At 34.6% G+C, this 11,948-nt stretch overlaps 1 protein-coding gene across 1 annotated transcript; it reads right to left on the reverse strand.

Annotated features, from left to right (window-relative positions):
* Positions 1–2,882: 2,882 nt before the first annotated feature.
* On the reverse strand, positions 2,883–5,497 carry LOC110604468 (calmodulin-binding receptor-like cytoplasmic kinase 1). The gene is made up of 6 exons (XM_021742642.2): positions 5,147–5,497; positions 4,740–4,984; positions 4,143–4,311; positions 3,972–4,061; positions 3,564–3,862; positions 2,883–3,487 (listed from the first exon to the last, which is right to left on the reverse strand). Exons 1-6 carry the CDS (start codon positions 5,346–5,348, stop codon positions 3,161–3,163), a joined length of 1,332 nt encoding a protein of 443 aa, XP_021598334.1. The 5' UTR covers positions 5,349–5,497; the 3' UTR covers positions 2,883–3,160.
* Positions 5,498–11,948: the final 6,451 nt, after the last annotated feature.

The raw sequence follows: 11,948 nt of genomic DNA on the forward strand, positions 1-11,948 counted from the left end.
ATTAGAAAATAAGTTTTCAAATATAATTAAAATATTAAATTAAAAATAAAATTACAACTTAATTAATTCAATAATTAAGAAAATGTAAATGAAAATTAATTATTATATAAATTTTAAATAATTAAGAAATAAATATTAAAATATAATTAAAATTATAATTAATTACCGTGCATAATAAAATATAAAAAAAGCATTATAATATTATTATTTTGTACCAAATAATAGTTCACATGGATAGCTACCAATTAAATGTTAACAACGGTTTATTTTAAAGAAAAAGTGTTAACAAATGTTTAACCCATTAATGTGAGCCAATGATTTCAGCTAACGTATGGAGTATTTGTGGGTTTAAAAAAATTAGAAGAGGAAAAACTGAAAAAAGAAATATTAATTTGAAAAACAAGCAGCGGAGATACAACGGTGAAATGATTTTGCTCATCGCATTTGGGCAAAAGTGTAAAAGTAATAATTTTAATAATTAATATTATTAAATTTAAAATCAATTGAAATTGATAATTAAATTTCAAAATCTCAATATTTATAATCTTACCGTACAAAAAATAATATATAATATTAATTAATTAATTAATATTTTAGGAGAATTTATTTATACTAAACAAATGGTGATTTTTAGTGATGTTGGAATAAAAATTGCCGAAACTTTAATCATTAGAGAATCTCTTAATTGGATTAAAAATTAGAGATGGTCTTATGTAATTACATATGCTCAACTTAGCGTTTGGGCTATTACTGATTTCAGTTATATGGATTATTCGGCCTTTAATTCAATTATTTATGATTGTAAGTTTCTAATTGATGAGACGAATAGTATTAGTATTCGTTATATTTCTTGATCTGCTAATAGCGTAACACATATATTGGTTAGAGCTGTCTATATTTTGACAAATTCAGATGAAATGGACTGTTTCATCTTTTATATTTAATAAAATTTCTCTACATTTACTTCAAAAAAAATAATTAAATTTGTAAATTTTTAGTATACTTTTAAAAAATATTTAATAAAAATTAAATATTCAAGATAGTTTTATTAATTATTAATGTGTAAATAATAATTATATTTAAAATAATTTTAAATTCATTGTAAGCTCGATTCCGCTATAAAAACAATATCAAATTATTCATTTTAACACTTGTTAATTTCATACTCAATAAAAAATTTTCCATTCTTTGATGATAAATTCTCCTACTCTTTGAAATCTTGATGATACAGTTACTTGAAAATTATGCTCATTCTCCACCTCTTTCAAATTTATTACACTAATTTAGTTTTTGTAACTACTTTTACTGGGAGAATTGGTAAAGTTCACCTATCATCGTATTTTACAATTCTATTAGTAATGGGGAATGACAGTCTTTTGCTCTTCCCTCTTAGAAATTAACTTTTGCTTAAACAAAATGGGAGTGGGTAATATTCAATTCAAATAAAAAAATTAATTGGTTGTTCAGTTTTTATTTATTTCGATTTGATTTTTAATTTTAAAAATTTTAATTATTTTGATTCAATTCGATTTTGATTAGAAAAAATTAAAAAAATCGAACTAAACCGATTAGTAATAATAATATATTATTTTCAATAATATAAAGAGATTATATCATATTAAAGTTAAAATATTTTAATTAAATTTTAAAATACTAAAATTAAAATATAGAAAATATAAAATTTATTAAAAATTTAAACCGATGAAATTAAATTAAATCGAACTAAATCAGATCAATTCAATTCGATTTGATTTTCAAAATCGATTCGATTTAATTTTTATAAATAATAAAATTTTAATTTTTGATTTATTCAATTCAATTCAATTCGATTTTAAATCAAACGACTAGATGTTAAAATAACATACCAAGTAATTACCTCTTCTATTAGCATGTTCCAATTAATTTTTATGCTAATTAGACTACATAAGACGTGTCAATAAATTTATGTCCCAATTAAACTTCTATTTATAATTAACACTAATTTTTAAAATTAAGTAAAATTATAGAAATTAAAAGTATTCGCTATAATTAATAAAATATAAAAAAAGCTTTGCTAAATAAAAAATATATGACAAGTTATTAATAAAATTTTAAAATAATTATTTAAGTAAATTATTAAAAATAATTGTAAATTCATTTAAATGAGGAATTCATCTTTTAAAATTTAATTAGAATTTTATTATTACCATTATATATAAATTTTTTAATATTTTTATTTTTTAAATTATAATAAAAAATAAATTATGTAGTCATTTTCTACAAATAAATGAAATTTGAGATTATTTTCTCCTTCGTGCACACTACAAAAACAAGAAAATGCATAAGAAGGAAAGGAATAACATAGGTTTTCCAAAAATAATAATAACAATAATAAAATAGCATGTATTTAGTAATAACATATTTTGTAAGGGTCCAAAAGTAAATATTAATTTTTTATATAAATGAAAGTTTATAAAATAATCCCTGTACAACCATACTAATGTTATTTAGAACAAGTTTAGTAATGCCAGAAAAATATATTTGAAGCAAACTATACAATTTGGCTAAGAATACAAATATACAAGCAAAGAATTTCAGCTCTAGAGAGTTGCAGTTCAAAATACATTTACAATATAGTCCCTAAAATATAGTAAAATTCACAATTTAATCCGTAATTTTATAATAAAAAAATAAATTAATTCCTGAGTTTTATTTACAAAATAGTTCTTCCATTAAAATTTATTGTTTTCTTTGAAACAATTTAGTCTTGTACTTTAAATATGTATAATAATTTATTCCCACTAATTTTATTTTTTTGTAATAATTTATCCCTTCTTTAGTTAGAGCTGACCTTTAACAGGTCTATTTGTAATAAAATGAAAACTCGACGATTAAAATGTTTATTATTAAAAAAGCAGATATTAAATTGCGAATTATACTAAATTTCAGGGACTACATTGTAAGTTACCCTAAGTGTTTTAATGCAATAGATTTGCTGGGTTGCATTCTAAGAAGGATGGGTTATTCCAAGGAGATTGATTCAGTAATCTGAACCTGAAATCTCCACATCTCAAATTTGGCATCAGTATATTTTAGAACAGCAACTTATGCAGGAAATTTTGATAACAAACAGCACACACACAAAAAAAAAAATCTAAAAAGGATCCCATGACTCACTGTTTCATGCAGAAATAAATTTATAGGTCTCTCCATCTTGAATCCCAAATGTTATTTCTCTGCTCTTCTTGGCGTCTCTGAAGGGATAATTTGCAGATTGGTGAGAAGCAGAGGCAGAGGAAGAAGAGAGGCCTAATTCTCTGACGTCTTTTCGAATTTTCCACAGCACCTCAGCACATTCCTTCATTGAAGGTCTTGAAGGTCTCAGAGAAGCAAGGCACCTCTTAGCTAATTCAAGGACCTTCTCCACTGCCATGTTTGATGCAGGACTCCTCCTTAGCACTGGATCCATTGCAAGTACGGCTTCCCTTTCTTTCAACTTCTGCATTGCCTGCACATTTACATGTCTCTAATTCATCTATTTTTATTGAAGAGGGCAATTCTTACTTCGTAGATATAATACTTACCCATCTTGTGGTTACTCTTTCTTTTATTGGCCTATTTTGCTCAATGGGGTGTCTTCCAGTCACCAGTTCAACAAGCAACACACCAAAAGAATAGACATCACTCTTTTCAGTGAGTTGATATGTTCTTAGGTACTCAGGATCCAAGTAGCCTGTTGTTCCTTTGATCTGAGTTGAAATGTGAGTAACACCAGGATCTTCTGTAGTTGCTCGTGCGAACCCAAAATCTGCTACTTTTGCCCGAAACTTTTCTGTTATAAGGATGTTGGATGCTTTTATATCTCGATGTATTATTGGAGGATCTGTCAATTGTAGACGTTTTAATTGGTTCAATCATGAAATTATCTCAATTTGAATGTTTGATCCAAATGCAATCATTATCAACTGTATATGATTGAAAATCATGCATACCTGTGTACATATGAAGATAAGTAATTGCATGAGCTACATCAATTGCAATGTCCAGTCGTTCAGCCATCTCTAGTCCATTTCCCCTGCTACCTGCATCGCCAAAATTATGACATTTCAACTGATTCTCACTACAAAATAAAAGGCCTAGCCAGCAGGTAGTTGATCTCTTACTGTCCAGATGCTCTCGAAGAGTTCCATTGGCAACATATTCAACCACAATGATCCGCTCATCTCCATGCTCTCCGTATCCATAAAATCTTACCAAATTCAAGTGCTCAATCTTAGATAGAGTAAGTACTTCATTCTTGAACTCCAATGACAATCGCTTATCATAATCATTCTGCCAAATAGTTTCAATGTCATCATTTTGTATTACTATATTTACTTGAACAGGTAATTTAATTACACAAATGGTATACCAATTTAGATGTTGTAATAAAAATTTCATTTAAATTCTATTTACTAATAGAAAAAATTACTATTTAATTCTTATAATACGAAAAACTCATTAATTGATTTTTTAATTTTAAAAAATATATTACCCATCGAATATTGTAAAAAAATTTAAAATATCCAAGGAATTAATTAGTAAATTTTTTAAAATTTTAAAATACCAGCTAATAATTTTTTTTTAAATTATAGAAATTAAATAGTAAAATATTTAATAAAAATATTTATAAATTTTTTAAAATAGCCATAGGAAGTTTCTAGGTTAATTACACAAACAGTACTCTTCTTTTCCTGTCATAAATAGCCATAGCTGTGTACCTTGTTAGCTCGCTTTACAGCAACAAGAGTGCCATCCTTGAGCTTCCCTTTGTACACTGTTCCAAAACAACCTTCTCCGATCTTATTTGCTGGGTTGAAATTATCGGTTGCTTTATAAATCTCTTGAAGGGAGAAATTGACTGTCCCGACCAGCCCGCTTGAAGCGCTTGAAGAACCATAGGAATTAGAGAATCTGAATCTTGAAGAACTCTTACTGTTGCTTCCTGTTGAAAGATCAGTTGAAACTGCACGTTACAAGCAAAATTAGTTTCTCAAAGAAGAAACTTTGGGCGGACGAAGGTTGACTTCCATGGCAGGAGGACAGCAAAATAAGCAAATTTATTCATTTATGTCAATATTATTGCAATTTTCATCAATATGAGTTTCTCTCTCAGATAATAACTTACAGGAAATCCCTTCAACTCGTCTGCTGTTGTTTCTTTTGCTTGCCGCAGTCGCAGCTCCGGCGGCCTTTCTTCTACGGGAAAGGAAAATTGTGAAAACTACGGCAACCCTTTTGATGTAGGTGAAGAGAGGACGAGTTCGAGGTCTGCCATGGTCCTTGTTTGTGTTAGAATTCTGTTTTCTTTGGCTTGATGTGTTCTTCATTTGCAGAGATAGATCTTTCTTTTGTGGATTATGTTCTTTGCTTAAACTTGGAAGCAATTGGGGATTTTGGTTGTTTCCAAATCCATGTCTTTAATTCTATTGAATATTTTTGCAGGACCAATTCAAGCTGCAAGTGAATTAGTGCTTGTCTTGAAGGGAAGATTATCAAAAGCGCCGGAAATTTTTATATTAAAATTGCCAAGTCAACGGAGTACCGTCTGATGAATATACTAATCTCGCAGTCCAGAATCCAGATGGCTCGCAACTATTCTTGTGTGGACTTCGCCATTGAGAGTTCAAAAAAGAGAAATATAATTTTAATTTTAATTCAAATATGCGAACATTTACTTTAATTTAATTTTAAAAAGAAAATTAAATTAAAATTTTAGTTTAATATCGTGACCGGTTCTGTTCCAATCAAGCTAGCTGGCAAATTTGACTATCAAATTTCAACAGATGATTTTATCTCTTTTCAATCCAATTTCACTATGGATTTGAGCACCATTTTTATCAAATGGAGTTCCCATACCCCCGGGGTTTACCTACAAATCGAAATAGAGCTGAAATTTGGTATTATTTCAATTTAATTCTGTTGTTTCAATTTTAATTTGGTGTGGTTTTCACTTTCATATTTTCGATTCGGTTTGATACGATTTTGATTTTACGTCAGTATTTCTAAATAAATTTATGTAATTTTTCATGAAAATAATTATTGAAATACCATTTAAGTTTTAAATTAAACATTAATATAAATTATATTATACATATAATATACATTTAAATTATTATTATTATATATATATATATGCTGCATAAAATTTTTTTAAATTAAGCCGCGAGCTATCGCTGTAAGATAGAGTTACGTAACAACATTTGATAAGCTGATAAACAGTCACATAGACTCGAATGATACAAATAATTGGCTCCTAATCAAGACTTGGACAACTGGCCCCTAATCAAGATTCGAACGACCATTATGCCGAATTTCTAACCATTAGTCGGAGAAAATCTCTTATCAATAGACCGGCCACATCATCGCTGGATTATCAGAAAATACTAGATTTATCTCCACTTTCTTATAATATAAAAAAGAATTATCATAGAGGCAAATGTATATTATTCTCTCATATCAATACTTTGAATTCTAAGCAATTCCTTACTCCCGCCTTGTTCTTCAGCTCACTGATTTGAGCGTTGGATTGGCTGCCGTAGGCGCCAACCACCTCACTTTCTCCTTCTTGCAAGTCTAGCCAATCACAGTACAACTCCGATCCAGCCACGTCATCATTTTAGTTCCAGCAACATCATTGGTTCTGTTACTACGAAATCCATTGAATTCTCTATGTTCATTTGGATTAAAACTTATCTCTTATCCCTTTTCTCTTAAAAAGAAATCTCACCTTTCTCTCTCGACATGGCCGAAATTTGGCAAACTGCTGCTAAGGGTGTTACCGATGAGGACGCCATCATTTCTCCCACCCCTAGTAGTGGATAAAATGTACCCTCAATGGTCAATGAAGTAGATCTCAACAATCTTAGCATTAAGCAGATGCTCTAGTACGTCAAAAGATTGCAGGTTATTTTCGAGCAATGCAAAGCTCAAAATGAGGTGTCGCTTATGGCTCCCGACGGAAGGGAGGATGATTCTGTTGATACCCCAAGGCCTCGAATAGGGGCAATTCAAATGCGGTCCAAAGGGAAGTATAAGATCAAGAAAGAGGAGTCATAGACGATACTCCAAAGGATGTCGGCTAGAAGCTAATACAGGCTGCTCTAAGGTAATTGGAAGGACAGAAAAAAGACAAAAGAACGAGCCCAAAGCAAGACCAAAAGTTAAACAAGCAATGTAATACCCGGCTAGACCCCGGCATCAGAATTCTTACTTTTCGGCAGAATCTCGGATGTCGGAACCCTCTAGAAGGGTAAAATATATTTTTATAAAATGTTTTTACATGTTTTTATAGTTTTAATGAAGAAAAAAAAATGAGTTTTTGAAAGAAAAAGCCATGGAGGAAAAACCCAGGTTCGGCCTCCGAACCTCAAGTTCGGCTGCCGAACATGGGGAGCTTGCGGAAGCTCCTTTGGCCCCCGAAGGTGGTCTGGCCAGCCACCTATAAAAGGTCCCATGTCTGAAAATGGGCGAGTTTTCCCTCTCTATTTTCGGGCATAGGTGAGATTTTGCCCTTCCGTGGTTGATTTTGTGTTTTCCTTCAATCCCTTCAAGTTTCTGATGAGTTTTACTTTGTTTTGAAGATTTTTGAGCTAAGATCAGAGTTTTGAAGCTTGGAGACCCCCGAAGCTCGATTTCTCCCAATCTCCAAGTTTGGATCACCTCTCCTCTCGGTTTTCAAGAGGTAAGTGTAGATCATCGCCTTCTTTTATGTTTTAAGTGAGTTTTAAGAAGGGGTTAAGGGTTTTAATGCATTGTTAGAGTAGATGTAAAATGTTAGGGTTTATGTTAGCTTAATGATAAATATAATGTTAAATGTGATGTTTGTTGGGGTTTAGGCTAGTTTTATGCCCCTATATTCTTGAATAACTGTTTATGCATGTTTTAGAATAGTTGAATGCATGTTGGGATGTTGGGATGGCTGAATGTGAGTGAGGCAGAATCGGGTTCTACCATTCTGGAGAACCCAGGTTCGGCCGCCGAACCTGCCAGAGGAGACAGTTTTGGCCGCCTAAGCTCGCCCCCGAAAGTTTGGACTTTCGGCTCTAGAGGGGAGTTTCGGCCGCCGAACCTGCCCCCGAAGGTTTGACTTTCGGCTCTAGAGGGGAGTTTCGGCCGTCGAACCTGCCCCCGAAGGTTTGGACTTTCGGATCTGTTGAGACTTTCGGCCGCCAAACTTGCCCCCGAAAATGCCTGACTTTCGGATCTGGAGGGACCTTCGGCTGCCGAACCTGCCGCCGAAAGTCCCCTGCCCAGCCTTCCTTTGCATGTTTTCTACGCATGTTTTATGATGTTTTAGGGGGTTTTTGGGGAGATATTTAGAGTCATGTTAGAGTATGTTTGGTCCCTCATTTGAGTCCACCTGTGTAGGATTGGACCCGAGGAACCGAGGAGGCCAGCAGTATTAGCTGTTTCAGAGTCAGCCAGAGGTGAGTAGAACTGAACTATGTTTTAAAGTAAATGAAATTTTTAACATGTTCATGCATCACGAATGCCATGATATGTACTAGGTTGTTTTGCATTAGAATTCACGAATATGATGCATTGCATAATATGATGTTGATATGGATGAATATTGGATGACCCACTAGCACTCGATATGATATGTTATGATACGGTATGAAAGTCCAGTGAGACCCATTCTATGCACCTGGCACGATGTGAGAGAAAGACCAGTGAGGCCCATTCTACGCCCCTGGCATAATTAGATTATGGAGAGGGTTACTGGTGACAAGTCAATCCGTGATGTGAATTGTTTGTATTGTGATGCATTTCATGAAAGCATATGTTATTAAATTGTTTTACCGTTCTGCTCACTGGACTTTAGTAGCTCACCCCTTACTCCTAACCCCCAGGTTTGCAGGAGCATAGGTAGCTATGGGAAAGTCAGCAAGATTATGGTATAGTCTATGTAATAGATTAGTAGTGGACATGAAATGACATGTAACGTAATGTAAGGTATTGAGCAGTAATGTAATGAGGATTAGTATTGTGCTTGGCCCTAATGTTTATTGTAAATCCTTGTTGTACATGATCTTTATGTAATGTTTTAATAATGAGATATGTTGAACCAGACTTGACATATGAGATGTTGACCCAACTGGAGCATTTGATGAGGGCTCCAGTAAGGGGTTTTATGTATACAGTTTTAGTGCATGCACAGGTCAAGCTTGGTATATGAAAAGTTTAAAGTTTTTATGAAAATGTATGATCATGTATGGGATTTTATCAGGTGTACAGGATGTATGTTAGGCTTGCTATGGGTTCTGACGACCTTAAGTCGATCTGAATCCTAGCACCGGTAGCGGTTCGGTTTCCGGGTCGTTACAAGCAAGGATATGGGAGAGAACACAAAATGAAATAGCCTGGCCCAAACTGACTCAAATAACTTTTGGACCCACTTTCCACTTAACCCAAAATGGTTAACTCAAGTTATTTAGTAATTTCGTGCTAGCTATTATATACAATTCGGATTTTCCATAATCTCTCGATATGGGACGGAAGCCACGGCGGAAGCAACTGAATATCATACTCTCCTCTACTAAATTTGTGATGTCCTCATCGCAACTAAATCAGATACAATTGCTAAGTCAGGACTGAACCCTCGGGTATTGTGGTTCGCTAGTACCTCAGGCGACTCCACCTCGTCTCATACGAGTAGCCCTTTCCTCGCAGGTCCACTAGCTCTGCACAATTTTTCTTGACCAGGGTGGCTTTGATACCAATTGAAACAGTCCAGCCCAAACTGACCCAAATAACTTTTGGACTCACTTTTCACTTGACCCAAAATGGTTAACCCAAGTTATTTAGTAGTTTTGTGCTAACTATTATATACAATTTGGATTTTGCGTAATCTCTCGATGTGGGATGGAAGCTGTGGCGGAAGTAGCTGAAAATATAAGAATTGCACTCTATTGAATGACTCACGGACACATATTTTAGTGTGGATTAGAAAAAAATGACAAGAAAGTTAAATGGCCTCCTAAACTCAATCCTAAGAAAGCTGAAAGGTGAGATAAGACCAAGTGATTTTATTTTCATGAAGACTATAGACATACAATGGAGGATTTTCGGCATCTGAAAGATGAGATCGAGATGTTAATAAGAACCAGCACACTCTAAAAGTTTCATCAGAAAGCATAGAAGAGATAGGAAGCTCGAGTACGAGGTAACAACTCCCGAAACTACCCCTAACAATGAACCTATGGGGGTTACTCATGTATTTGTAGGAAGATCGAGTGTTAATAGGGGTAGTCATAAGAAGAGTGTCACAGATGCTCAGCCCCTGAGTCAAACCTCGAGGTTTTGACATTAGTCAAGTTAGATGACCTAGCCTTTTGTTCTATTCCTAAAAGAAGGTAATTTGTGAAAAATGTTATAAATAAAACTATGATGTATTCTTTAATCTTTTCATTTACTAGAAACGTTGGATGGATAAAAGCGTGGAGATAAGAACAAAGGTTACAAGGCGAGTTCCGCCAGACCATCCGAGTGTAAGTCCCATTAAAAGGACACAAGGCCATCCGAACGTTGTGCCCACATAACAAGGCATCTCATGTCAAGTCACAAGGCGAGTTCCGCTAGGCCATTCAAGCATGGGTCTCAAATATAATGCAGACATTGGTCCATGGAAACAAAGGCCACAAGGCCATCCAGGCATGGGTTCCACATTATAATCAGGGCGTTGATCCGCGGAAATAAATTTAATAAAGGCTATAAGGCCGTTAGGGCATGGGTCCCGCATTATAATTCGAGCATGGTCCGTGAAAATAAATTCATAAAAGGCCATAAGGTCATCCGGGCATGAGTCCCGTATAACAACGCATTTTATGCTACGCCACAAGCTAATCACCAGGCCAAACTACGGGCATTGTTTCATAGAAACACATTCATAAAAGTGGCCACATGTCCATCCAGGCATGGGTCCCGCACAACAAGGCAGTTCATGCTAAGGCCGTAGGGTGGGTATACACCAGGCTGACCTACCGGGTGTTAGTCCCTCATCATGAGGAGTTTCTAAGATATTGAGGCCAAGCTTGAAGGCGGGTATACGCTAGGCCAACCTACCGAGTGTTAGTCTCGATTCACGAAAATTTTATAAGGCATTTGATGTCAGGCTTGAATGCGGGTATATGCCAGGCCAACCTACCGGGTGTTAATCTCGCATCATGAGAAGTTTTTAAGGCATTTAATGACAGGCCTGAAGGCGAGTATAAGCTAAGCCGATTTATTAGGTGTTAGTCCCGTTTGACGAAAAGATTCCAAGGCATTTGATGCCAGAAAGTTTGTCAAGAAAAAGCCAAGAAGCTCATAAGGGCTAGAAAAATATCTGAAAGCTCACAAAGGCATTTGATGCCAAAAGCTCATCAGGGATGTAAAAAGTCAGGAAGCCCGCCAGGGCTGTATAAGGCTAAGGAGCTTGCAAGGGTTAGAAAAATGCCTGGAAGCTCGTCAAAGCATTTGATGCCAAAAAGCCCAGATACACGTCAGGGCTAAGATCAAGGATAGAAAAATGCCTGGAAGATTGTGAAGGGTAAAAAAAAGCCAAGAAGCTCATAAGGGCTAGAAAAATGCCCGGAAGCTCGTAAAGCCATTTGGTGCCAAAAGCTCATCAAGGCTGTAAAAGGCCATAAAATCTCTTATGGCTGTACAAGGCCAAGGAGCTTACAAGGGTTAGAAAAATACTCGAAAACTTGTCAAGGCATTTGATGCCAAAAAGTTCGGGGGCACGTCAAGGCTAGGACCAGGCTTAGAAAAATACATAGAAGCTCGTCAAGGCATTTGATGCTAGAAAGCTCAGAAGCATGTTAGGGCTAGGATTAGGGTTAAAAAAATGCCTGGAAGTTCGTGAAGGCTAAAAAAAGCCAAGGAGGTCGTAAAGGTTAAAAAAATGCTTGAAAGCTTGCAAAGGCATTTGGTGCCAAAAGCTC

Source organism: Manihot esculenta, chromosome 17, assembly GCF_001659605.2.
Source record: "Manihot esculenta cultivar AM560-2 chromosome 17, M.esculenta_v8, whole genome shotgun sequence".
Classification (NCBI taxonomy): Eukaryota; Viridiplantae; Streptophyta; class Magnoliopsida; order Malpighiales; family Euphorbiaceae; genus Manihot; species Manihot esculenta.